General features: G+C 40.5%; 1 protein-coding gene across 1 annotated transcript; it reads left to right on the top strand.

Moving 5' to 3' along the window:
* On the top strand, positions 1-27,453 carry BPNT2 (3'(2'), 5'-bisphosphate nucleotidase 2). Its single transcript, XM_082858966.1, has 5 exons — positions 1-602; positions 13,258-13,420; positions 14,504-14,599; positions 24,345-24,506; positions 26,029-27,453. The coding sequence occupies exons 1-5, from the start codon at positions 216-218 to the stop codon at positions 26,298-26,300; spliced, it is 1,080 nt and encodes a 359-aa protein (XP_082715092.1). The 5' UTR covers positions 1-215; the 3' UTR covers positions 26,301-27,453.

The following is a 27,453-nucleotide window of genomic DNA, read 5'->3' as shown; positions in this document are numbered from 1 at the left end:
CGGGCCGGCTGAGTAAGTGGGAGCGCGCCGCCCCGGGAATCGGGCGTGCGGAAAGGCGGCGAGGGGATTCTTGGAGCGGCTCGGCCTTTCCCGGGAGCGAGCGATGGGGCGCGCGGGCGCCGGCGAGCGGGCGCCGGTGTAGTCCGCGCGCTGCCCGACCCGGGAGCGCGGGCAGGCCTGTGAGGGCTGCCGCCCCGAGGGCCCGGCCTCCCGCCATGGCCCCCATGGGCATCCGCCTGTCCCCGCTGGGGGTGGCCGTGTTCTGCCTGCTGGGGCTCGGCGTGCTCTACCACCTCTACTCGGGCTTCCTGGCCGGCCGCCTCAGCCTCTTCGGCCTGGGCGGCGAGCCGAGCGGCGGGGCGGCGGGGCCCGCGGCCTCGGCCGACGGGGGCACGGTGGATCTGCGCGAGATGCTGGCCGTGTCGGTGCTGGCGGCCGTGCGCGGCGGCGACGAAGTGCGGCGCGTCCGCGAGAGCAACGTCCTCCACGAGAAGTCCAAGGGGAAGACGCGCGAGGGGGCCGACGACAAGATGACCAGCGGGGACGTGCTGTCCAACCGCAAGATGTTCTACCTGCTCAAGACCGCCTTCCCCAACGTGCAGGTGGGCGTCGCGAGCCGGCGCTGGGGCGGGGGGCGGAGCGGGGGCCGGGGCGCGGGTCCCGGCGCGTCGACTCCTGCAGCAGCCCCAGGCGTTCCGGCTCTGGCTCCGATTTCGCAGATCCGGAGATGCAGAAGCAAAGGTTTAGGTGCTCAAGGTCATAACAGAGAGTTCTTGGAAGAGCTGGGTGAGGTCGCGGGGCGTCCGACTCGGGGCGCGTGACCTTCTGGCCCCTCCCCAGGTGTGCGCGCCCGCTTGGCACCTGGGATCTGGAGCTTTGGCTTCTGGGTGGGCCCTGCTCTCCGAAGGCAGAGAAAGTTAACTTCGCTCCCTGCCGCAGGCTCTTCTGTCGAATGAAAGGGTTGGACTAGCACCCCCAAGGCCCTCTAGCCTCCTTTCATCTAATTGCTGGAAGGGTCGTAACTGTAAAAGACATGTTTTCTGGCGGACCTGCTAGGAACCAGCTGAAGGCCACGGTAGACGTCTTGCGGCAGAGCTCTGGGTGTGCAGGACATGTGTGGCTGGTGCGCCCACGATTTACTTTAGCTGTGGTCTCATCAGGACCCTCTTACTGGCATATATTTGGGGGGCCCTTCAAGGAAGTGTTTCGAAGTATATTTCCCAGCAACTTCAGCCTTCTATCCCTTATTTACTCCAAAGAGTAAGGATTGAAGAACGTTTCTGGGAAGGAATTGACACTTTCTTAGGGAAATCCAGACATTTTGGATTTGTTATTAATACTTTAAATTTCAGCGCTGTTGAATGAATAAAGCTTTTTAAAATGCATTACAATCCAGAGGAAGAGCCACCGTAGTGTGGCGGTACTTTCTACGTTTTAGCTCACCTAACAGTAGATTTTGGCGACGGGGAAGAAAAATTGTTTCCAGTGGAATTTTATTGATTAGATAAACAGTGAAACGTAAACCCCAGCTTCTTTGGAAGGTATCTGACCTTTTACTGTTGTTCTTGTAAGACTTAGGAGTATTGTCATTGTAGAATTACATATCTTGTTTAACCCTCTTTCCACTCTGTTATATTACTGCTTTTTCTTATTTTGGTCTTTTTTTCTTACTTTTTTTTTTTTTTTTTTTGTCTTTTTAAAAATTTCTTTGCAGTGGGAAGGAACTTGGGCTCTGGTATCACGAGCTGCTGGATACCTGATGTAATTGACCTGATAGTTCCCAAACAAAACATAGAACACTTCAGGTTTTTCTTTTGCCCTACTGTGCTTTATCGTCACAAATAATACTTATCTTGTGTTGCTTCTGGGTGTAAGATGTGCTTGTAAAATTTCTTTTTCACTTCTCCGAAGCACATGGTGTTCCCTAAGAGTTTGTGGAAAAAAACGGGAATTTCAGAGAAGTTGATATATGCTAGTTATAAACAATAGTGATAGTAACCACTTACTGAGTGTATTTTAGGTGTCCAGATCCTGGCTACATAGGACTTGGCTTGATCCTCACAGCAACTGTAAGAAGTAAATTTGATTTTCCCACTTTCCACGTGGGAGACCTGAGACTCATGACACTCCTCTAAAATTTAAAATTGTAGAAGCTTAAAGGCAATAATAGTGAAATATAGCAGAGAGTTGACTTTTTAAAAAACGCCAGGACAAAAATATTCTCAAATATTGGATGTGTATATCCATATGTACACGTGTGTTCAAATGTGAACTCCACCCCACTGCACGTCTATCAAAACTTCTGCCTTGGGTAACTTCCGCAGGATTCTGCATTTGCTTTCTCCCTTCTTAACAAACGCTGGGGGAGTAGCTGCCACGGGTGATGAGCTGCATCTCATTAAAACACAGAAACTAAGCTTTTTACAGACGGTGAAGTCTGCTTTATGTAAAGTAACTTTTTGTTTTCTTGTGACTGAATGTTTGCATGTACGTCTTTTGCGTGTCTTTTTGTGTTCGTGTTGGATGGTGATTAGTGGAATAGAGGAGGTTATGTTCACTTAACACAATGTCACAGTAGGATGGTGTCATGATGAGCTGTCTCCTTTTGTCAGTAAGTTGTTAGACTAGAGGCCAGATGTTACTGCCATCTAGGTAGTGACTCAGCCCTACATTCTTTCCTGTCTCCTTCCCTTCCTCCAACACCTAGAAGTACAGTCTTAAATGTCTAGTTGTTTTTGAAGCTGCACCTGAAATTTTTTGGTGAGGATCTTAAGTCGAATCCCACTCAGTTTATGTCCCCATGGAAAATTAGCATTGAGAAACCACAGATCCTCTCTTCTTTTATCCTGGTGCCCTATGCAAATGGAGAGAGGTCCCTTTCTCCCATGACGTCCCTGTCTGGAGTCAGAGGCTTGAGCTCACCTCTCTTAATTGTTCACTCCTTAGTAAGAGGATATTGCAGGTGGCACTCACTCTCAACTGGACAATTTTGCCCCCAGGGGACAGTTGGCAATGTCTGGAGATTTTTGGTTGTCACAGCTGGGGGCAGAATGCTATTGGCATCTAGTAGGTAGAGGATAAACATCCCATAATGCACAGAACAGTCCCCCTTAATGAAGAATTATCTGGCCTAATTTCTCAATTGGTGCCGAGGTTGAGAAGCCCTGCTCTAAAGCAGTGCATGTTGGACTTCTCTGGTGTTCCAGTGGTTAAGACTCCCCTCTTCCGGCGCTTCTACTGCAGGGAACCCAGCTTTGACCCCAGGTGGGGAACTAATATCCCACATGCTGCCCGGCGTGGCCAAAAAAAAAAAAAGGTGCATATGCTGTCCTAAGAAAACTCAAGTTTGGCCTAGGATCTCTGGATTCCCTTTTGCCTTCAGTCTTTCTCACGTTTGGGATCTTGGGAGAGTTCTCAGGGCAGCCTTTCTCCTCTTCCTAAACACATTGGCAATGCTTGATTTCATGGTGTGAAAATAATAGTAACTGCAGCCATTTGTATGCCACTGTCTCTCATTGTATGCTTGTGGATAATGATGAAAATGAAGGCTGACGATAGTTTTCTGGAGTGGATTTGCACTACAGAACACATTTAGATTTATAGTTTTGGTTTAATGTACAGGGAACTCTCTTTTTAAGGGGCTCCTGTCCTTAATTTGTTAAAAGTTTTTGATAGTGATTTATTTGAAGATAAAGCATGATACTTCAAGCTGGTAGGAGTCTTGGGTCTGTGCCTTTCTTGACCTCAGGGATGAGAGACTCTTCTCTCTCAACAGGAGTACTCACTGGAAAAGTTTGAGGAGTGCTAATATAGTGCAAAGAACACTTGCCTTAACGTCTTGTCCTGTCACCAGGCTAGGTGATCCTGGCCAGTCATTTAACTTCTTTGGGCGACAGTTTCCTCTTCTATAAAATTGAGATAACTAGTAATTTGATAATTAGTACAGACATAAGCATCACAGACAGAGAAAAACCAAGTTCAAAGGAGCAGGTGGTATAGAGGTGGTAGTGTAGTAAATTCAAGTAGCCTGATGAACTTGAAACAGATGCACATGGAAGACTTACTGTGGAAGAAACTAGGAAGGTAGGCAGAGGCTAGATCCTGTGCTAATCTCAAAGAAGTTTGAACCTGATCTTTAGTTTAATCCTAGAGTACTAAAAGAAGGCCAGACTTACCTGACTTTTCTTGAAGCCTACATGATGCCATACTTAGTTTGGGCTTTGGGCATTGAGAGGTGAGTGAGACCAGTTAGGAGACTGTTTAAATAGACTTTGTGAGAGATGAGGACCCAAACTCAGGCAATGGGAAAGCTATACTCAGCTTGTTTTACCAACCAACATTTATTTAGTCCTCGGTAAGTGGCAAACCCCGAATTAAGCTTTTTCTTACCATTATTAATTTACTCTTGACAACAACGTAGGAGGTTAAGTGCTATTACCTCCATTTTGCAGATAAATAAATTGAGGCTTGGAGAGGCTAAATAATTTGCCAAAGGTTACACAGGTAGAAAATCATCTTAGGCTCACAGAGATTCACTTAATGGTCTGGGAATTATCTCAGGTCTGTATAATTTTGTATATAAGGCAGCATAGGAGTAGCAAATAAAGTGTACTCTTATCTACAGTTTTTTAAAGGTTGGAAGGGCTCATGGTGTAGATGCTTAGAGAATGGTTTGGAGGGGGTAGACCAGTTAGGAGACTTTCTCAAGTGAGAGATGATGCATTTTGAATTGGGGGTCATGGTTGTAGAGAGGAGGATATATGTGGAAGGATATGAGAGAATTTCTAGGGATGTGTGTCAAAAATGACTTCTGTTTCTGGCTTTCACAGTTGGCGTTTTGCTGGTGGTGAAGGGCAGTGGAGGATGACAAGTGCAAGAGGGCACATCGTGAATATGCCGTCTTAGGCTTGTTAAGTTAGAGGTGCCTTTGAAAGGTCCAAGGGGCCTTGTTAAAGTGGTTGTTGAATATATGGGTCTTAAGCTCTGAAGAGACATTTGAATTAGAAATATAAATTTGTGAGTCATCAATGTTGTAATGTTAACTGAAACCAGTTTTGGACAGGGGTGCTTCGGGAGAGAATATAGTGTGAAAGGGAAGATCAGGGCCTAGGACCAAGAATAACGAAAACTGAAAATCATCATTTAGTAAGAATACTAGCAGCCAGCTTTTATGAAGTGCTTACTCTGTGTTAAGCACTGTACTGTTCATTTGTTTTGCCTATTGTATTTCATTGATTCACCCAAAGAACCCTATAGGAAGGTGTATGTATCACCCACTTTTAGCAATAAGGTAACTGCAGCTCAGAAAGATTAAGTGACTAGCCTAGGTAAGTCACATACCCAGTAAAAGGAGGAGCTGGAATGTAACTCAGGCAATCTGATGTAGAACACATACTCTTTATAATGGCTCTGTGTGCAGGTCATTGGTAAATTGGATGAGAGTTCTCTTGGTGTCTTGATGAGAAGGAAGCAAAATTTAAAAAGATGGGAAGTAAGGAAATGGAGACATTAAGTAAAGACAAGTCTTTCGAGAAATTGGGCTCTAAGGAACTTGGCTAGGGTATTATGTGGGACTAAGAGAAGGTTCTGTGGATTTTTTGTTTCATATGTTTGTTTTTAAAGTGTGAGACACCAGAGCATGTTTATTTATAGGGGTATATTTGAGAGGTAATAGCTGGCAGTAAAAGGCTTCTGTACGTAAAAGGAGAAGAAGACAGCTAGAGAGCTATATATATCCATTTAGAAAATAGTTACTGAATGCCTACTGAAAGCACAGTGTGAAGCGTTATATCTAAAAACTTATTAGGATATAATGATTTAGGGAGAAATGCAGTAACTGCTACCTTCTTAAGGCACTAACCAAAAGTTTCTTTGACCCCAGAGTAACTGAACTGTCATATGAATGGCACTAATTGTATTTTAGGGTCTTGATTTCTTATTCTTCAATTCCTTGGTGAGGACTGAGACAGATAGGCAGTAGTGATGAGAGTAGATTGAGTGGAAGGTCTTACAGGGAAGAAATGAAGCTGCATTGATGAAGAATAATGTTGTCAATCAAGAAGTATTTATGTAGCACCTACTGTGCCAGGCCCTGGTTTGGGCACTGGGGATAGAGCTATAGTAATGAAGGAAACTGGGTCCTTGAACTCACAGAACTTATGTTCTAGTGAGTCAAGATAGATAGTAAACGTATAAACACATACGTCAGATACTAATGAGGGCTTTGAAGAGAATAAGATTTTGTTGGGAGAGGGGTGGGGTGGGGTGGGGCCCTGCTCTGGCCATGGTGGTCAGGGAAGGCCACTCTGGGGCCCTGTTTAGGGGCTGAGAACTGAATGACGAGAAGCAGGCAGACCATCATGCAGAGGTTTGGGGAGAGTGTAGATGAACAGAAGAGTACAGGTGCAAAGGCCCTGAGGCCAGAGGATCAGACGAGGGCAAGTGAGTCTGGAGTGTAGTAAATAAGGGCGCAAATAGAGAAAGGTTACTGGAGCCAGATCATCCCAGACTTAACCTTGTAGGTGATGGTAAGGAGTCTGGATTTTATCTCAATGTAATGAGAAACCATTGGAAGGTTTTAAGCAGGGAGTGACATGATGTGATTTAGGAAGATGTCAGGTTGCTGGGTTGAGAAGTGAAGCTTCAGAAAGGCAGTAATTGATCTCTTTTATTCACTATTATATTCCCTTGCCCAAAGCAGTTTAGAATATGTAGTCATTAAATTGTTGTTGAATGAATGAATGAATCAGTGAATGCACGATTGGAGGCAGAGCAATCAAAGGCTATTTTTGGAATCCAAGTGAGAGACAGAGGGTGGTTGAAACTAGGGTATGTTTCTTGGTATACATAGTGACAGATATTTAGAATCGAGAGCTAGAATTTCCAGGGCTTACTGGCTGGTGGAATGTGGAAAATAATTGAGGAAGACTTACTGGTTTTGACTTTAACAACTGTTGGTAAGGCTGTTTACAATGGTGGGAGTGTTTATTAAATTTGTAGGTGTGGAGTGGTAGTAGCAGGTAACAAATAGCTGTTGTGCAAAAACAGATCAGGTAATTGTGCTGATGTTCTTATTCTCTTACTCTGTTTGTTTCTCCCTTACCTGACTCTCAGTGAAAATCTCTTCAAATAAAGTTCTGTAACTTGTTAGCACATATTCAGTTGAAAGAATATGGAGAAGCTGATGAACTCCAAACAAAAATCTTAATCATTAAGGCACAGTGATAGGGCTTTCCTGGTGGTCCAGTGGTTAAGAATCCACCTTCCAAGGCATGGGACGCGGGTTCGATCCCTGGTCAGGGACTAAGATCCCACATGCCACAGGGAAACTAAGCCCACGCGCTGCAGCTACCGAGCCTGCACGCCACAGCTAGAGAAGCCCGTGTGCTGCAACTACAGAGCCTGTGTGCTCTGGAGCCCGCATGCCACAACTAGAGAGAAACCCATGCATAGCAACAAAGAGCCCATGTGCCGCAATGAAAGATCCTGTGTGCCACAACTAAGACCCGACACAGCCAAAAATAAATAAATTAATTAAAAAAAAAAAGGCACAGTTGTTGCCACTCAGACTTGGCACTACCGTTTTTGTAAAACTGGAGTGATCAAGACCCAGGAACTGCTTCTCTTTTCTTGGTGTCACATCCATTATTTGTTTTAAGTTTATTCTGGTTTTTGCATGTTCTTACTGCTGCATTCATTCACTGAGGTGGCCTAGCATTGTCATTAAGAGCATGGGCTCTCTACCCAAAATACTTTAGAGTGATATTTGCAAGATGGTAGTATAGGAATTCTCTATTGTCATTCCCTCATAGAACATTGATTTTGGCAGTCACCCACGGACAAGAGTTTCTTTGTGGGAGGCTGGGAGTCCAGCAGAGAAGTTTCAGCACATTACTGAGACAAAAAAATCCAAAAATAGATGCATTGAAGAGGGTAAAAGGAACATTTTCACTTTTCTTACGTTGCCCCTCTGTCAAGGTAACACAGCTCAGTGCCAGGAGAGAGAGACCCCTTCAGCCTGTGATTTCACCCACAGGAGTGTGTGAGTGAGTGCCTGGCTTTTCTAGCCATGCAAGACACTGGCCAAAAGGCCTACTTTTTTTTCACCTCACCTAGATTACTGAGGTGATCTGCAAGTCTGAGGGGTTGGGAGAAACTGTGGGAGCACCTAAGTCAGGACTCAACTCATCAAACGGATGCTACTAACCTCTTTGCAAATGCCGTCAGGAAGCCTGCCCATAAGCCACTGGGGACTCCTTACCTGCAAACCCCCCCAAGTGGCCTGTGAACACCCCCAACAATACATGCCTCACCTATACCACCACCCGCTTTGGCCTGATTTTGGCACATGCTCCCACAGACCATGAGATTAAGCCTTTGCAGATGGCTAGTGAACAAATGCAGGAAGTCACCATGACTCTGGGATGGGGAAAAGGCTCACAGACTTGAGCATTTCAGGACACCACCCTAGAGAAAACAAATGAGAAGCTCTCGGCACTTGGCCTGGCTTTAGGGGATTGAGATAAAACAAACTGTAACAAGGGATGAAGAAGGTCAATCTGTAATGATAAAAGGGTCATTTCATTAGGAGGATATAACAGTTGTAAATACCTGTGCACACAACATCAGAGCATCTGAATATATTAAGCAAATATAGATCTGAAGCTAGAAAGAGAGCAATGCACAATAGTAGGGACTTCAGTACCCCACTTTCAGTTACAGATCATCCAGACAGATCATCAAGAAAGAAATAATAGACTTGCGCCATAGATTGAATGGACCTATCATACATATACAGAACATTTCATCAGCAGCAGAATAATACACATTCTTCTCAAACTCACATAGGATATTATCCAGGATAGATCTCATATTAGGCCAGAAAACAAGTCTTAACAAATTGAAGAATATTGAAATCATATCAAGCATCTTTTGTGACCACAATGATGTAAAACTAGAAGTCAGTAACAGAAGGAAAGCTGGAAAATTTACGAATATTGAAAACTAAACAACACTCAGAAAAAGTCAAAAGGGGAATGAAAAAAAAAATCTTGAAGTAAACAAAAGTGGAAGCACAACATACCAAAGCTTATGGGATGAAGCAAAAGCAGTTCCAAGGGGGAAATTTATACGAAAAAAGAAAAAAGCCTACATTAAGAAAAAAGAAAAATCTCAAACAACCTAACTCACACCTCAAGGAACTAGGAAAAGAAGAACAAACTAAGCCCAAAATTAGCAGCAGGAAGGAAATAATAAAGATCAGAGCAGAAATAAGAGACTAGAAAAGCAATAGAAAATATGAACTGAGATCTGGTGTTTTTGAAAAGGTAAAATTGACAAACCTTTAGTGAGACTAAGGTAAGAGAATACTCAAATACATAAAATCAGTAATGAAAGCATAGACATTACACCTGATACTGCAAAATACAAAGGATCATAACAGACTACTGTGAACAGTTATATGCCAACAAATTGGATAACCTAGAAGAAATGGATAAATACCTTAAAACAAAAACCTACCAAGACTGAACTAGGAAAAAATAGAATATCTGAACAGATCTGTAATTAGTAAGATTAAATCATTAGTCAAAAGTCTCCCAACAAAGAAAATCCAAGGACCAGATGACTTCTTCAGTGAATTCAACCAAACATTTAATGAAGAATTAATTCCAGTCCTTCCCAAATTCTTCCAAAAAATTGAAGAAGTAGCAACACTCCCAGCATTACCCTGATACCAAAGTCATACAAAGACACTACAAGAAAAGAGCATTACAGGCCAACATCCCTGATGAATATACATGTAAAAATTCTCAACAAAATACTAGCAAACTGAATTCAACAGCACATTTAAAGGATTAAACACCATGATCAAGTAGAATTTACCCCTGGGATGTAAGGACAGTTTAACATATGCAAATCAGTCAAGGTGATATACCACTTGAACAGAATGAAAGATAAAAATCGTATGATTCAACATACTTCCATGATAAAAACTCTCAACAAATTAAGTATAGGAGGACTATACCTCAACATAATAAAGGCCATATATGACAGGACCACAGCTAATTTACTCAGTGGTGAAAAGCTTTTAGTTTTCCCTGTAAGATCAGAAACAAGACAAAGATGCTCACTTTTACAACATCCATTCAACATAGTACTGGAAGTCCTGGCCAGAGCAATTAGGTAAGTAAAACAAATAAAATGCATCCAAATCAGAAAGGAAGAAGTAAAATTGTCTCTGCAGATGAGCCAATCTAACATATAGAACAACCTTAAGACTCCACCAAAATACTTTTGAAGTAATAAACAAATTCAGTAAAGTTGCAGGATACAAAATCAACATGCAAAAATCAGTTATATTTCTGTACACTAACAACAGTGAACTATCTGAAAGAGAAATTAAGAAAACAATCCCATTTACAATAACATCAAAAACAATAAAATATGAATAAATTTAACCAAGGCAGTGAAAGACCTGTATACTGAAAACTGAAAGACATTGATGAAAGAAATTGAAGAAGATACAAATAAATGGAAAGAGATTGCTTGTTCTTGGATTGGGAAAATTAATATTGTTAAAATATCTGTACTCCCCAAAGCAGTCTTCAGATTCAGTGCAATCCTTATCAAAATTCCAATGGCATTTTTCAGAGAACTAGAACAAACAATCCTAAAATTCATACGGAACCACAAAAGACCTGAGTAGCCAAGCAAGAACAAAGCTGGAGGCATCACACTTTCTGATTTCAAATTATATTACAAAGCTATAGTAATCAAAACAATATGACAGTGGCATAAAACATACACATAGACCAATGGAATTTAATATAGAGTTCAGAAATAATCCAGTGCATATACGTCCAGCTAATCTTTGACCAGGTGCCAAGAACACACCATGGGGAAAAGATAGACTCTTCAATAAATGGTGCTGGGAATGCTGGTTATCCATATGCAAAAGAATGAAACTGAACCTTTATCTTACACCACGCAACAAAAATTAACTCAAAATACACTGAGGATTTAAGTGTGACACCTAAAACCTAAAATTCCTTAGCATGGTCTTAGCAATGATTTTTTTTGGAAAAGGCACCAAAAAGCATGGAAAACAAAAGCAAAGATAAACAAGTGGGACAACATCAAACTAAAAAGCTTTTTGCACAGGAAAGGAGACAGTCAAGTAAATGAAAAGGCAACCTATGGAATGGCAGAAAGTATTTGCAAACCATATATATGATAAGGGGTTAATGTCTAAAACATGTAAGGAAGTCACTCAGCTCAGTAGCAAAAAATAAATAATTCAGTTAAAAAATGGGCAAAGGACCCAAATAGACATTTTTCCGAAGAAGACATGTAATTAGCCATCTGATATATGAAAAGGTGCTCAACGTCACTAATCATTAGAAAAATACAAATCAAAACCACAATGAGACATGAATTCACACCTGTTAGGATTGCTTTTATCAAATAGACAAGAGATAAGTGTTGGCAAGGATGTGGAGAAAAGGGAGCTCTTACCTTTCATACTGTTGGTGGGAATGTAAATTGGTACAGCCATTATGGAAAACAGTGTGGAGGTTCTTCAAAAAAAATTTAAAATAGAACTGCTATATGATCCAGCAGTCTCATTTCTGGATATATATCTGAATGAAATGAAATCAGTATCTGGAGGAAATACCTGTACTCGCAAGTGCATTGTAACAATATTCGTCATAGTTAAGATATGGAAACAACGGGTAGATACGTGTCCATCTATGCATGAATGAATAAAGAAAATGTGATGCACACACACACCTAAAGTGGAATACTATTCAACTTTCAAAAAGAAGGACGTCTTGCCATTTGGGACAACATAGATGAACCTGAAGGGAACTCTGCTAAGTGAAATAAACCAGACAGAGAAAGTAAAATATTGTATCACATTTATATGTAACCGCAATGAGAAGCCCACGCACCGCAGTGAAGAGTAGCCCCTGCTCGCCACAACTAGAGAAAGCCCGTGCACAGCAATGAAGACCCAACGCAGCCAAATTTAAATAAATAAATAAATTTATTTTTTAATAAAGCAACTTTCGGGCTTCCCTGGTGGTGCAGTGGTTGAGAGTCCGCCTGCCGATGCAGGGGACGCGGGTACGTGCCCCGGTCCGGGAAGATCCCACATGCCGCGGAGCGGCTGGGCCCGTGAGCCATGGCCGCTGAGCCTGCGCGTCCGGACCCTGTGCTCCGCAACGGGAGAGGCCACGGCAGTCAGAGGCCCGCGTACCACAAAAAAAAAAAAAAAAAGCAACTTTCAATTATAACTAAGATGAATAAGTTCTGAGGATCTAGTGTGCAGCAAGGTGACTGTGGTTTATATTACTGAATTATATACATGAAATTTGCTTCAAGAGTAGATCTTAAGTGTTTTCACCACAAAAGAAAAAAGTGAATACATGATGTGGTAGATACGTCAGTTTACTTAATTGTGGTACTTACTCCACAATGTATGTGTATATCACCTCATCATGTTGTACACTTTAAATACATTCAGCTTTGTCAATTATACCTCAGTGAAGCTGGGGGAAAAAGCCAAAATATGTCAAGGAAAGTCACCCCACCATGATATTTATATATGTATATATATATACACACACATACATATATATATATCTCATATATGTATCATGATATATCATATATATATATTTTTCCTTTTCCCCAAAATGGATTGTTCTGTTTCCGAGAAGGGGTTTAAAAAAGTGTAGGGATTTTGATTGAAGTTGCTTTAAATCTGCAGTTTACAGATGGGAGAATTGACATCTTTATCATTGTTTTTAAGTCATATTGTTTTTAAGGCATAATTTTAAGTCTGTTGTCACTTTTCTCTTTCTGACTCATAGTTACTTGTGTTCAGTGTTCCATAATATTGTCAGTCCATTTTCACACTTTTAGATCTGTTATTTTTCCTAAATATTATCAAGTTTTAAATAGCTTGTTTCCTTGATGTTTAGTTTCTTTTTATATTTCTCTATGTTTAGATTCTCTGTCCTGCTTACACAACAAGCTAATTTCGAATATTAGATTGGAAAGCACTGGAAGACAATGTCGCTGGAATTTCTTACATATTTTCATTTTTCATTGGCATTCCTTGAAATAAAAATATTTATCTACTTTCAATTTATGGGATTTTGTCTGAATTGTTTTTCTCTATTCTGTTTTTTCCAGGTAGTGATTTTTTTCTAACTTTAAAACTTTTCTAACTGTCAATTCTTTTTAATGCAGATAAATACTGAGGAACACGTGGACGCAGCTGATCAGGAGGTTATCTTATGGGATCGTAAGATTCCTGAGGACATCCTAACGGAAATAGCCACTCCTCAGGAAGTGCCAGCGGAGAGTGTTACTGTCTGGATTGACCCACTTGATGCTACACAGGAATATACTGGTAATTTTAAATTAAAGTTGATCTCAGACTTCATGTTGCCATTATGTATCGGAGAACCAGAACAAGGGCAGGTGGTGTATTCCTGGTGGTAAGTACTTTACCAGCCTGACACAACTTTTCCAATTAGATTTTAAGATGGAGAGCTGGATTAAAGCACTGTGGTATGCAACTTCTGGAGTGGATCAATTATTCTCAACCTTTTTTTTCCCTCAGATCACTGTATTATGGCATCCTCCTCTCACTGTGTCACTGATTCTTTAGTGAAGGGAAGTTTCTAGCAGTCACAGCAACAAAATAGTTCCTATCGGACCCCAGTTTATTGAAGTGTTGATTTACATATTGATTTACTTATTGAGGTGCTCGTTATTGAGGTATTTATTTATATAGCCAGAATACAATATTCACTTGTGATTTTTGGAATTTAGGTTTTATTCCATATGCATCTGTTCTTGGAATTCAAGATAGTAAATCCTAGGCACCCAGGGAGCAAGTAAACAGCAAAACAGAATTACTTCTCCCACCTCCTATTGCTGTTCTTTTCACCTAGTCCTAGCTCCTGTTTCACTTCTGTGGATCTTCTCTCAGTCCTTATTTCTTACACAGAGATATATAATGTTCTGTGTTTGCTTTGTTCTCTTGGTGCGTAAAAGTTGATTGCTTGTATATCTGTTCTTCTAAACGGTACGTTCTCTGAATCTGGAGGCTTCTGCTTTTTCACCTTCGCAGTCTAGCGCTTAAGTACGGAACTTGGCCCAAAACAGACACTCAGTAGAGAACTATTTGGAGAACAGGGAGAAGACACTAGGTGTGTATATCTGATAGTAACTGAAACTATAAAACAATATTTTGCAGAAATAGTAGAAATATGGAATATTGAGGGGTTTGTTTGTAAAGAGTTTTTCCTAGAGTGCAGTTGATTTGATGATATAATAATGATGATATTTAGTGAGCACATCCCTTGCACAGGGACTATTCTAAATGCTTTTTAAAATTCTAAATGCTTTAAAAATTGAATTTTTAAATTCAATCCTAAAATTATTTTAATAATAATTTTTATTATTGGATTTTTTTTTTTTCTTGTAGAGGATCTTCGAAAGTATGTTACTACTATGGTGTGTGTGGCTGTAAATGGTAAACCTGTGCTAGGAGTAATACATAAGCCATTTTCTGAATATACAGGTAAGAAATATGCTAGAGCTTCCAAGAGTTAACGTTATTAAACCATTTGTCTGTAGTATTTACTGTCCTGTTGGAATCTCAGCTGTAGCTCAGTAATTGTTAAAGTCAGTCCCCTACCCTATCTCACCCCATCACTGGATACAGTGAGGATTTTATTGTTGGTACTAATAATATATGGCAAAGCAGAGCTTTCTAAACCTTGTTTAGAGAACAGAAACTGTGTTAAATGAAGATGAACGATTCTTAGTGTGTCGGGGAATACAACTGGGCATGGACTCCCCAGCAGCTGAGCTCCTCTCTGCTTCTATCATGCTGTTGCTGGGGATAAGGTCCAGGGCTCTTACACATTGGATTCTGTGTACATTCTGAGATCCACGTGAAGTGGACTTAGCCCAACCTGTTGTCATATCAGGAAATGAGCTTGATATTGCGGTGGTTAAGGGCAGTCCCAGTCTCAGCATTACAGTTGGGTTGTATCACTGTGAAAGTCTTACTAATCAGGCCAATCCCTCTGTAGGTCTGGACGCCCTTCCGAGCTCCTTTAGACCCTTGCTTCCCCACTTTCTTGATGTAGTATGTTTGTTAGCTTCCTGCAGGTGACAGGTCAGATCCATGACAGTCGTGTTGGGAGGGGGAATATGGAAGGCCATGCCAAAGAGCTTGCCATTCAGCTCAGGAATGACCTTGCCCAAAGCCTTGTCAGAGCTAATGAATCCTGGGATGACATTTTGGGATCTGCACTTTGCCAGAGAGGCTAGTCATGGTCTTCCAGATATCAGTGATGGTGTGCACTCTGGGTTACAAGTCCACGATGACACCATGAATTTTCAGGGTGGTGAAGTGGAGGGAAACAATTAGTGGTATAAGCAGTATTGCTGACAGTCTGAAGGGAATCCTCATACTTTTAATTGGTAACTCCCGTCAAAAACTTGAGGCTAGGATTATGGCCCTTTTGACTCCAGTGTTCTCTAAGATGATAAAGTTCTTTTTTTTTTTTTTTTTTTTTTTTTTTTTTTTGCGGTACGCGGGCCTCTCACTGTTGTGGCCTCTCCCGTTGCGGAGCACAGGCTCCGGACACGCAGGCTCAGTGGCCATAGCTCACGGGCCCAGCTGCTCCACGGCATGTGGGATCTTCCCGGACCAGGGCACGAACCCATGTCCCCTGCATCGGCAGGCGGACTCTCAACCACTGCGCCACCAGGGAAGCCCGATGATGAAGTTCTTGATGGGGACAGTATCTACTTTGCCAGTATTGAAAGCAGCCCTGATGACCAGTTATAGTAGGCTGAATAATGTCTCCTTCAAATTCACATCCATCCCTGTATTAGTTTTCTAGAGCTGCCATTAAAAATCCCATAAACAGTGTGTCTTTAAACAGCAGATATATAGTCTGTCACAGGTTTGGAGGCTAGAAGTCCAAAAGCAAGGTGTGGGCAGAGCCATGCTCTCTGAAACCTACAGGGAAAAATCCTTCCATATCTTTCTCTTAGCTTCTGGTAGTTTGCTAGCAATCCCCGGGGTTTCTTGGTATAAATCCAGTCTCTGCCTCTGTCATCGGTGTGTGTTGTGTCTCCCTGCGTGTCTGTGTCTGTGTGTCTTTTCTTATAAAGACACCAGTCATGGTAGATTAAGAGCCTACCCTACTCCAGCATGACTTCATCTTAACTAATTACATCTGCTAGTAACTTATGATCCTGTTTTCAAATAGAGGCAGGTTCTGATGTGCTGGGGGTCAGGACTTCAGCATATCTTTCGGGGGAAAACAGTTCAACTCATAACAACCCAGAACTTCAGAATGTGACCTTTCTTGGAAATAAGGTCCTGGCAGATGTAATTAAGGTAAATATCAGCATGAGCTCGTCCTGCATTAGGGTGGGCCCTTAAGCCAATGCGAGCATCCTTAGAAGAAACAGAGAGCACGCAGACATACCAGGGGTAAGACGATGTGTTAGGAGGCAGGGCCTGGAGTGATGCGTCCAAGCCGGGGGACACCAAAGACTGCTGGCAGCCACAAGAAGCTAGGAGAGAGGCGCAGAACAGACTCTCCCTTCGAGCTTCCAGAAGGAACAAACCCTGCCACCTTCGGGATTTTGGACTTGCTGGCCTCCAGACTGTGAGAAAATAAATTTCTCTCATTGTAAGCCACCAAGTTTGTGGTAATGTGTTATGGCAGCCCTAGGAAGCTAACACAGTGGGCATCCGTATAGTTTTATCGTTTACTCCAGCCTCATCCATTGTGCCTCATTGGTGTGGCTGACACTGCATAAAAATGCTGTCTGTCAAGTGGAGAGAAATAGAGACAAAGTTAATTTTTTATTACTCTAGATTATTTGCTTTGCAGAATAACCTTGTACTCGAATTCTAGCTGCTCTGAGATAGGCTAAACATATATGTGAGGATTGGCTCTGCATTTCAAAACGAAATCTGCTTTGTGTATCTGACCTTTTAACTCCTTTTCATAATTCAGGTCATTTTTTTCAATTGACAGTTTGATGAGCTACAGAAGCTTCATGCCATTACTGTGGTAGTGTGCCTTAAGATTAATTATATAACTGCTTAATGGTTTATGGATTGCTTTCACATATTTCATTTAATCCTTACCAAACTAGTTATTATACAGGTTAGACTTCTAGCTGAAGCTGTGTAATAATCTGCACCAAAATACAGGAGATTGAACAAAACAGTTTATTTCTCTCTTCTCCAGCAGCCTGTATGTCAGCAGACCATGGCAGCTCCCTGGTACCAAATTCTCACACAAATTCTCTTGCTGTTTTGCTGTACTAAAGTTAGTTGCCCTCATCTGCATGACTGAGGATGGCTTACTGCTTCATCCACTTTCCAGCAGTGGAGAGGGCTAGAAGGCAGACGCGGAAGATGTTTCCCACTAAGGGTTTGACCTGTAAGTTGTACACATCACTTCAGCTCACATCCATTGATCAAAACATAGCTGGAATCCAGCCACAAGGGAGGTGAAGAAATGTAGTCTTTATTTTCAGTGGCTATCCAAGCTGAAATTCAGGGGCTCTGTCCCTCAGGGAACACAGGGAGAGTGGCGTGTAATGTAGCAGTACTGCTACACTTTGTCCAGCTCCTGAGGGAGGGACACGGTTACTACTAGCATCGCACTTACAGGTGAGAAAATGAGACTTAGAAATTTGATATGTTCCTCAAGATCATCCAGCTAAAGCAGAGGAGTCCACCCCAGGAATTCCATGCAAATGGTATATCACACCGCTTTCGGAATAATAACTCCATGAGTCCTCACGTGTGTGGTGTTTACAAGTTTATGTTCTCGCATTTGAACCTTTCGATAACTCTGGGGGACAAAGAAAAATGTTGTCTTTCTTGTAGATGAGAAAAGGACCTTAGGCAGCTCTCATCGAGAAAACCATACAGTTTAAAATGTTACTGTAAGAGCCATCCACTCCTTATTAGTATCTTACATTTGTTTAGTATTTTCACAGTTAGTGAAGTGTATTGACATAAATTCATTTCAGTCTCAAAGTAACTCTGGAAAGAATATAAAATAGGAAATAGGTGACTTTCTTTTAATAAAAAAGAGAAAACAGGCACATAAAGGTTGTGTACAGGGCTTAAGTCTTTGAGATCCTCTCATTCTTCTGACAGCGTCCCTCATGCCTGTTTCTGTCAGTTAGGACTGCCTTTAGCTGCGTATAAAATAAATCGTCTTTGCAGTGCTTAGACAAGTAAGGGCTTTATTTTTCTCACCTAATTAAGGCGGCCCCAGGGTGGGAGCGATTCGGTGGCTTCTGACCCTCCTAAATGCCTGACTCCTCTTTCTGCTCTTTCTTCCTAGAAGGTGGCATTTTGTGTGCTTGCCCCCAAATGGGCGATCCCGGTTACCATGGCTCTATTCCAGGCAGGAAGAAAGGGCAAAGAAGAGGGGCAAAGAGCTATCTTAGATATTCTATTTGGAAAGACTGACTTTGAAGCCCTCCGCTTCATCTCATTGGCCAGATGTCACGTGGCGCGCTTAGCTGCCAACAGAGCCTGCTGCCCAAAGAGAATTAGAAGTGGGATAGAGAAAATGCAGAGGAAGTTGATATCAGAGAGGCCGATAGGTCCTGGTCTCCACATCTGTTCATGTTAGGAGGGAGAATGGCGATAATAAAACCTCCATTTTTAAAAACCTTTATTCCATCAGAATATACGATATACCCCCCTCATAGGCTTAGGAACATAAGGTGCTTCTAGTCAGCAAACATTCCAAAAGAATCAATACGCCCTTAATTAGGTGTGGGTTGACCTTCCATTCCTGGATCGAAGGTTTGTTTGGCTTGTGCCCTCTTTGGGACTATTGTTTTCACATCCAGACTGTATATTGATGTTGGCAGAGTACAAACTGTCAAGTATTGTGTATTTACCAGAATTTAGCTACACTTGACCATAATGGGAGCTAGATATTATTGTTGGTGGCAACAGTTAGAACAAAGCTGATCAAAATTCTTCTCAGACTTAATTAGAATTAATTCACTGAGTGAAATACTTAAAGCAAGAGATACTAGAATAGTACATATTTTAATGAAGTAACATATAAGTAGGTGTAGTATAGCCACTCAGTGGAAATTTGTAGCTATTAAAATAAGTGATAATGTCTGAAGTATGTGTAGAAAAGTACCAACCACTTTCTATTTCCTACTGGACTTTTTGTTAGCATGTCTTATAGACTAAACATATTCTGTTGGCTGCTGTTTTAGCTTATCACTGCTACCTTATCATCAACATCAATCGCTTATATTTATTTAAGCACCTACTGTATTTTTTTAAGGGGCTTGAAATAATTTTGTCCATATAAATGTTATGACTGAATGTCTTGAGTTTATGTGATCTGAAATATATATTTTTAATATTAAATTAGTAATTCTTATCTAAAATTACTCTTGTACTATCTACTGAGATATAGTCTTTATTCTCTTACACAATACTGACCTCTAGAGATACAGCATTGTAAATTCACTTCTTAATAAAACTTTTTGATCATCTCTAAAAAGAATTTAGAGGATTTTTTTGCTTCTCATTTCTTATTTTACTTTTATTACGAATAATTCAAAAACCCAATTATAATGAATTTTCATGTACTCCATCCAGATTTAACAGTTGATAACATTTTTATATATTTGCTTTTATTTATTTATTCATTTATTTATTTATTTGCCTAGGTACTTCAGAGAAAATTACAAGGATCATGACATTTTACCCCTATATATTTCAATATGCATGTCTAAAAAGAACATGTTTCTAAACAAGAACAGTACTATTAATATAATAATAAAATTAAGAAATATTCCATAATTGACCCAATAATCACATTTCCCCCAATTGTTCCTAAATTGGATTTTACAACCTGTTACCTCAGACCAAAATCCAGTCAAGGACAAGCATTTCTTTTGGTTGTTCGGTTGCTATGTTAAATTCTTCTAATCTAGATCCTAGAACAGCCCCCAGTCCCCCTTGTCTCCAGACATTGACTTGTTGAGATCAGGCCCCTTGTCATAAAATGTCCTGCCTCTTGGATTCTTCTCATTATTTTCCCAGGCTGTTGTTTAACTTGTTTATTTTTCGTCTTCTTTTTCTTATAAAGTGTAACAGATCTGGAGGCTTGATTGGATTAAGGTTAAATATTTTTCTCAAGAACACATTTTAGGTACTCTTCATGTACTTCCTACTGCATCACATTATGTTACATATGTGTCATCTCACTATTAATGATGTTAATAAGATGGTTAAGGTGTCATGACCAGACTTCTCAGTTATAAAATTATGGTGATTCTCTTGGTATCAGCAGGTAATCTAGAGAGAGATTTTGGCATCATTTGAAATCAGGATTCCATTAAACCTTCCATATAATAGTTTTAAGATCTATTTAAGATGTAAAATGGTATTTTCAATTCTGTTGTTTTTTTCTACGTATGTCAGCTGAAGTTCTGTAGAGAAAGTTCTCCATCAACTTGGGGTTATTTATTTACTGTAAAACATGGTTTCTACTCAAAGACACTGTACTCTTTTCCTTTACCAATTTTTCAAGTTAGGGTTAGGGTAAAAACCACCTCCCGTGCAAACAGATGTTATTCTGGGGCAAGAGTAGGCATTCTCTCTCTCTCTTTAATATCCGTATCTCCTGGATTTTTATATATTCAATGTGATTCAAACTACAGTTATTATTTTTTAAGTTTAATTTGTTCTTCTGTTGTTGCATTTTTTAGTAACACTTTAATATATACTTTTCTCTTTAAATAACCACTATATAGTCATCTTCTTCAGGTATTACCTATTGGTTCTCTCCTAGCAGCAGCAATTAAATTAGCTTAGTTTAGCCTTCTTGACCAACTATCCCCATGTTAGTCAATCATATTTTTTTGATGTTTATCTTTCTACTCCACTATTCAAATCTTCAGATTTAAATGGTGTCCTTCAACTCTCAGTAATCAACTATGAGGTAACATTTCTACACCTTTTTCCTATCTTTGTCTTTCTCTTAAATCCACAGTTACACTTATTCAGTGCTTACCAGCAGTACTTCCGCTGAGAGTTCCTCAGTCATCCTTTGGTTGGATAAAGCCTGTCCTCTAATAGATTACTTTAGAAGAGCTAGCTCATGAATGCCAAATTACCTGAGTTCTTACATGGGAAAAGCTTTTTCTATAGCGTTGACACTTGGAAAGACCACTTGGCTAGTTATAAAATATATGTATTTTAAAACTGTACTTGTTTCCTAGGGAAGTTATAACAAATTACCACAGACTGGGTGGCTTAAAACAATAGAACTATATTCTCACATTTCTGGAGGCCAGAAGTCTGATCTCAAGTGGTTGACAGTGTCACACTCAAGAGAAGACTCCTTCCTTGCCTCTTCCAGCTTCTGGTGGCTCCAGGCATTCCTTGGTCTGCCTTGGTTTGTAGACACTTCCCTCCAATTCATGTCTCCTTCTTCACATTCTCTTTGTCTCTGTATTTCTGCATTTCCTCTTCTTATAAGGATACCAGTCATTAAATTTAGGGTCCACTCTAATCCATTATGACCTCAGCTTTACATCTGCAAAGACCCTATTTCCAAATGAGGTCACATTCTGACGGCTCAGCGTAGACCTGAACTTTGGTAGGATGTTATTCAACCCACTATACACCGTTTTTTCTTGGTTAAATGGTATAAACTCTTGAACTGGTGTGACATCTGTGTAGGCATGTGTTGAATCTTGACAAAAAGGCTTATAACCTGATTTTCTGTTCTTTGTAAGTAGCTTGGTCTTTTTGCCTGGAATGCCAAAGAACATTATCTTTAGAGTCTCATAAAAGAACTATGACTTATCTCAGATGCAGAGTTGGCATTCTGGGCAGTTGTCTCCGTATTATGTCTCAGTGTGGACATTTAGGTTCTCTTCATTTCAAGGACATTTTCTTGAATCATAATTTTAAAGATTAGTTCTGTTTCATTTTGTTTTTCTGTTTCATGGACTCCTAATGTATGTATGCTGACTCTTCTTTCATTGGCTTCCATATGGATCACTTTTACTCTGGTCCCTTTTATGTGTTTACTTGTCTCATTTATTTTTTGTTTTTCTTATTGCTTTCTATGCTTTGGGGCATTTCTATTGTCCCTTGTGTATCCTGTGATTTAGTACTAAGCCTTTAATGATTTTGTCCTTTTGTTTGTTTGTTTGTTTTTGCGGTATGCGGGCCTCTCACTGTTGTGGCCTCTCCCGTTGCGGAGCACAGGCTCCGGACGCGCAGGCTCAGTGGCCATGGCTCACGGGCCCAGCCGCTCCGTGGCATGTGGGATCCTCCCAGACTGGGGCACGAACCCGTGTCCCCTGCATCGGCAGGCGGACTCTCAACCACTGTGCCACCAGGGAAGCCCTGTCCTTTTTTTTTTCTTCAGTTTATTTCCTGTTTTATATGAGTTCCCATTTCATATCTTCCTATTGTTTATTTACCTCTTCTGATTTGTTCTTTTTTATTTGTTCCATAGCATTCTTTTTATTTTTTTGTTGCTTGTTTATTTTTAACTGTGTTGCAGTGTTGCATTATAGTCTTAACTCTGCTTTGTAGAAATTTTCAAGTAGCCTGAAATGTTTTAGTCGTCATTCCTTATGTTTTTTTCTTTTTCAATAGACATTGCAGTTCTATATTTCTTATTTCTATTTGATCCAGTTTCTGTGGAATTGGGGGAAGGGTGGTAGCAGGACAGAGGTTTGGGTAATTCTTGGTTTACGAGCTTTCTTTAATGTTAGTGTGAGGAAGGCATTGTCTTTATTAGTAGGCCTCTTTTTTTGTTGTTTTCACATTTTTTCTTTCTTGTTTGACCCTTTCTTGTTTCAATAGGGCCCTTACCTTCAACCCCGTCCTTCTTTTTAGTCCTCTTTGCCGTCTTCCAAATTGTCTCGCTTAGAGAAACGTCCTAACAGATGTTGTTCTTCATCCAGTATGCTCTTGAGACTTCCCTCTTGTGTCTGTGTCTTCCCCAAGCCTCCTTTACCCACTGCTTTGTTGCCAAGTCTCAGGCCTCCTTTCAGTAGTGCTCATTTTAGATGGGACCTTTCCTTCTGGGGAGGGATTCTGGCTATTGCTGTCTGAGTTTGCCACCACTTCCATGAAGCTCCTGCCGTGTTCCCTATACAGGGTCAGCTGCGGTACTTACTCTGCTGATCTTTGGTATTTACTCCCCTTCTTTCTGATAAATCTGTGTTTATAGCTATCCTCTGTCTCCTACTTATTCTTTAGGTATTAGTTAACTCTGTTTTTGTTCTCTTTGTTGCTGTGTGTGGTTTTGGAAAGACATGGGAGAAGAATCTGAGAGACTGCCGTCAGCTTGGGGAACTCAGAAACCTAGACTCTGTTCATTTAAAAAATTTTTTTCTGCAGCCAGGAGTAAGTGGTAACGTAGCTGCCTACATTGCTAGCTGTGGTGGACTATATTTTATCTCACAGTGAGTGACTACTAGAATAGTAATCTCATTGAGATATTTATGAGGAAGTTTGTTTTCTTGTATAGTTTGGTAGTCAGTAAAGAAAACTTCGAAACCAAGAAAAACATTTCAAGCCATCTCTGCAATCTCCTCGTCTTAAAAATTTCTGGTCTACTTTGAAATCTAGTGCTTTTTCTTTTTATACTCTCTGATGTAGCAGGTATGTAAACCTAACTCACTTACCTCTTTGGCTGTTTTATATTTATAAAGCTCATTAGGAAATTGAGCCAATGTACAAATAATTGAAACCATGAATATATCAGACGAAAAGGTAGTATAGAAGAAAAGTCATTTTTAAATTTTGAATTATGTCGTAGGTTGCCGCAGGTTGTGTTGCCCAGGAATCAGACTTTGGGGTGGAGATTAGAGTGCAGGATGTTTACTAGAGAGTGCTCTCGGGATCAGATTTGTGGAAGGGAGGGAGGGAGGTAGGAGAAGTTGAGTTGCAGCATGGTCCCAGTGAAGACTCAGCAGTGCCCTACGGGGAGCTCTGGAGCCCGGGCTTTCTTAAGCCGAGGAGTTAATAGTCACTGTTTCTGGTTGGGCAGGATTGCATAGCCTCTTTTAGTTTTGTTTTAATATGTGACTATTGTAAAAAAAATAAACGTGTTACTCTTGTACTCAGAAAATGAAAGCTTCCTGTTTTGGAAAAAAGTATGAGTAATTCTTTGGAAGAAGTTTTTTTTCAGTCACTCTTGGTACTTTGAGTTCTGGTTTTAAAAACTTCAGTGCCATTACTGGCTGTTACATTTTCTTTCCAGCTTGGGCGATGGTAGACCATGGGTCAAATGTGAAAGCCCGCGCTTCTTACAACGAGAAGACCCCGAGGATCGTCGTGTCTCGCTCACATTCAGGAATGGTCAAGCAGGTTGCTCTTCAGACTTTCGGAAACCAGACCACAATCATCCCGGCGGGTGGTGCTGGTATGTTCCTGCTCCCCTGCGGTGCCTGTGCAGTGTTCCCTGTGGGGCCAAGGCCATGTCAGGAGGCACACTTGGTTGTCCCATCCTTGGGAAGAAAGTGAGAATGGACAGTGGGCTTTCAAGACAGGCATGGTCTCCTACTTGGTGATCTCGAGAGTGGGATTCAGTCATACGTGCCTCCTTGGTAGAGACAGTCTCACAATAGAAACAGTCTCACAATGGTGATTTCTGTTCCTCGAATACTACAAAAGCATATTTCTGACATTGATGGTTGTTATTATATATGATCTGATGGTGAAATAATTGTGCTATTAGTTTAACTGTAAGAATAGCAAGGAGAGGAAGAAAGATCCAGCACATCACGACGCTTTATTTAGCAGCAGGGTGCCAGGAATCATCAGAAGTGTTACTAGAACGGCCAACCCCTTGGTCACTGTTAACGCCCCTGAACTCCTCAGCTTTCGTGTCTGGGAGGAGCCACAGAGTCTAGTGCCCATCCAGCTTAATGCAGATCCTGTATTATTGCATTCCCTATGTTCTAGCTCAGGGTCAGCTGACTTTTTCTGAAAGGCCCAATAGTAAATATTTCAGGCTTTGTGAGTCACATGATCTCTTTTGCATACTATTATTTGATTTTTTTTAACCGTGCTTTAAAAATACCAAAAAAAAAAAAAACAAAAAAAACCATCTATAGCTTGAGGGCTGCACAAAAGCAGGCCGTGGCCCAGACTTAGTTCCTGGGCCATTTGCCCACCTTGTTTTGAGTGTTGTTTAATATGGCAGAAGTGTTGTAATTCAAACAAATAGCAAATTATAGTCGGAAACATTTGTGTTTGAAAACCTTTTCAGCAGAGTAATAAAGGGAAAAGTAGTGCTTTTAACCTCTAAGCCTAACAGTTTTCGTTTGCTGCTGACCTATGCGTGTCTTTCTTAACATGGCTTTATTGTTTTCTTACAGACTCTCAGTTTGGTTAGGAAAGGTGGTATCCAAAATGCCCAGTAGGAATGGGATAAACTAGATTTTAGACCCAGTTTCTTCTGGGTTTGTTTTATTTTATTTTTAAAATTCTGCCTCATTACAAAAAAGACTTAAGACAGTAGCATTATTTTGTGCTTTCGTCTTTCAAATCCAGCCTTCCTGGAGACTCAAGGGAAACCTGTGGGTGTTTAGCTTTAGTTTAATAGTCCATAGGAGACGATTCATGTTGAAGGTATCACCCCGTAGAAGACAAGCACAAAGTGGATTTAAATTTAAAATATTATAGGCATATATTTGTTTGTATTTGAGAACAGCTTAATAAATTACTTTGCAGTATTTTTTTTTGGCTCATTTGGGTTTAATGTCTGCACTATTACTTAAAAAAAAAACTTTTTAAAAATAAGTTTAGACTTAGCAGTGGCAAAGATAGTACAGAGATCTCCTGCACACCCTGTGCTGTTATTTTGACAATGTACTCAAAACAGTAAGCTCCTTTCTTCAAATCTTTCAGACAATAACCTAAATTCTGTGTTTATCTTGTAGGTTATAAAGTTTTAGCACTCTTGGATGTGCCTGATAAGAGTCAAGAAAAAGCTGATCTATATATCCATGTGACATATATCAAAAAGTGGGATATATGTGCTGGCAACGCCATCTTAAAAGCCCTTGGGGGGCATATGACTACCCTGAGTGGGGAAGAAATCAGTTACACGGGTTCCGACGGCATTGAAGGAGGGCTCCTCGCCAGCATCAGAATGAACCACCAAGCTCTGGTCAGAAAACTCCCCAGTCTAGAGAAGACAGGACATAAATAAGCCACGCTGGTCACAGGTCACCGCTCCTCCAGAGCTGAACGGTCAGCCTGGAACGCTGGAGGCTTCAAGGCATTGGTGGAGACTGCATGGTTAAGGCCATCCTGAACTTTTTAAAGTATTTATGAAGCATCAGAGACTTATTTTCCCTGTAATAGGATGCAAGATCAGGGAGAATGGGTTGCTTCCTGTCTCAAGTATTGTCTTTATTTTTGAGACTATTTTCGTACAGTTGTCATACACAAGGCGCATATATATATATTTGTGAATTAAAATCTATAGTCGAGTCTACATTGTTACGAGTCACCATTTTCACACAATATCATGAATCTTCACTGTTAGTACTTTCATATAGAATTGGGCTGAAGAAAGGATTGATTTTGTGTAGATGTTTAATATTACTTTACAATTATATCTCATTGAAAATAAAATAATTGGGGGTTTTTACCCCTAGTTCAGATGGAAAGCACAAGAAGCTACAAATTCATTAATATGCAACAAATTCTCTATCACTTACTGAATATTTCTTATGGATTAAAATAGAAAAAGCTTAAATTGTTTTTTTTCTTTGAAATTTTAATAACAGGTTCACCAGCTAGTAGCGAGTATAGATATATGATGGTTGCGTTGTAACTGTAATTTCTGTGTGTGTGTGTTTTGTTTTGTTTTTATAAAGAAAAGTGTGTTTGTACCTATGGGTTCAACATTTCTGCCATCTTGCTGGTAGTTTTCATTTGCCCTGTGGATGGTGCATGGTTCCATCCTTTCCCTCTTGACCAGCATTTAGTCTTTAACTTGTAAGGTTTGGATTAAGGTTTCAGGGTTAGCATTAGAATTTGGTATATTTTCTCATTAGGGATAAAATATGCTGTATAAGGCATTATAAAAATATAAATGATCCTCTTATTAACTGAAAGTTATTTGACATTATGTGAATTGAGCTAGCTTTTATTATTTTCAAAAGCCTTGTTATAGTACTTTTTAAAAAATTTGCCAGGTTTGTGTATAGAGATTCTCTCATTATCAAGAATAAGTTAAGGTTGCTTTTGCCGTGGTTAGTTTTACCATTAATAAATGGATCTAACCTAACCAAACTAAGTATTAACTTTTGAGATAATTTGTATCTTCCCTTCAGATTAAAAAAATAACGATTGGA

Source organism: Leucopleurus acutus (genome assembly GCF_964270905.1).
Source record: "Leucopleurus acutus genome assembly, chromosome: 17".
NCBI classification, from domain to species: domain Eukaryota; kingdom Metazoa; phylum Chordata; class Mammalia; order Artiodactyla; family Delphinidae; genus Leucopleurus; species Leucopleurus acutus.
The sequence above is the reverse complement of the archived record's forward strand: the minus strand, read 5'-3'. Positions and strand labels throughout refer to the sequence as shown.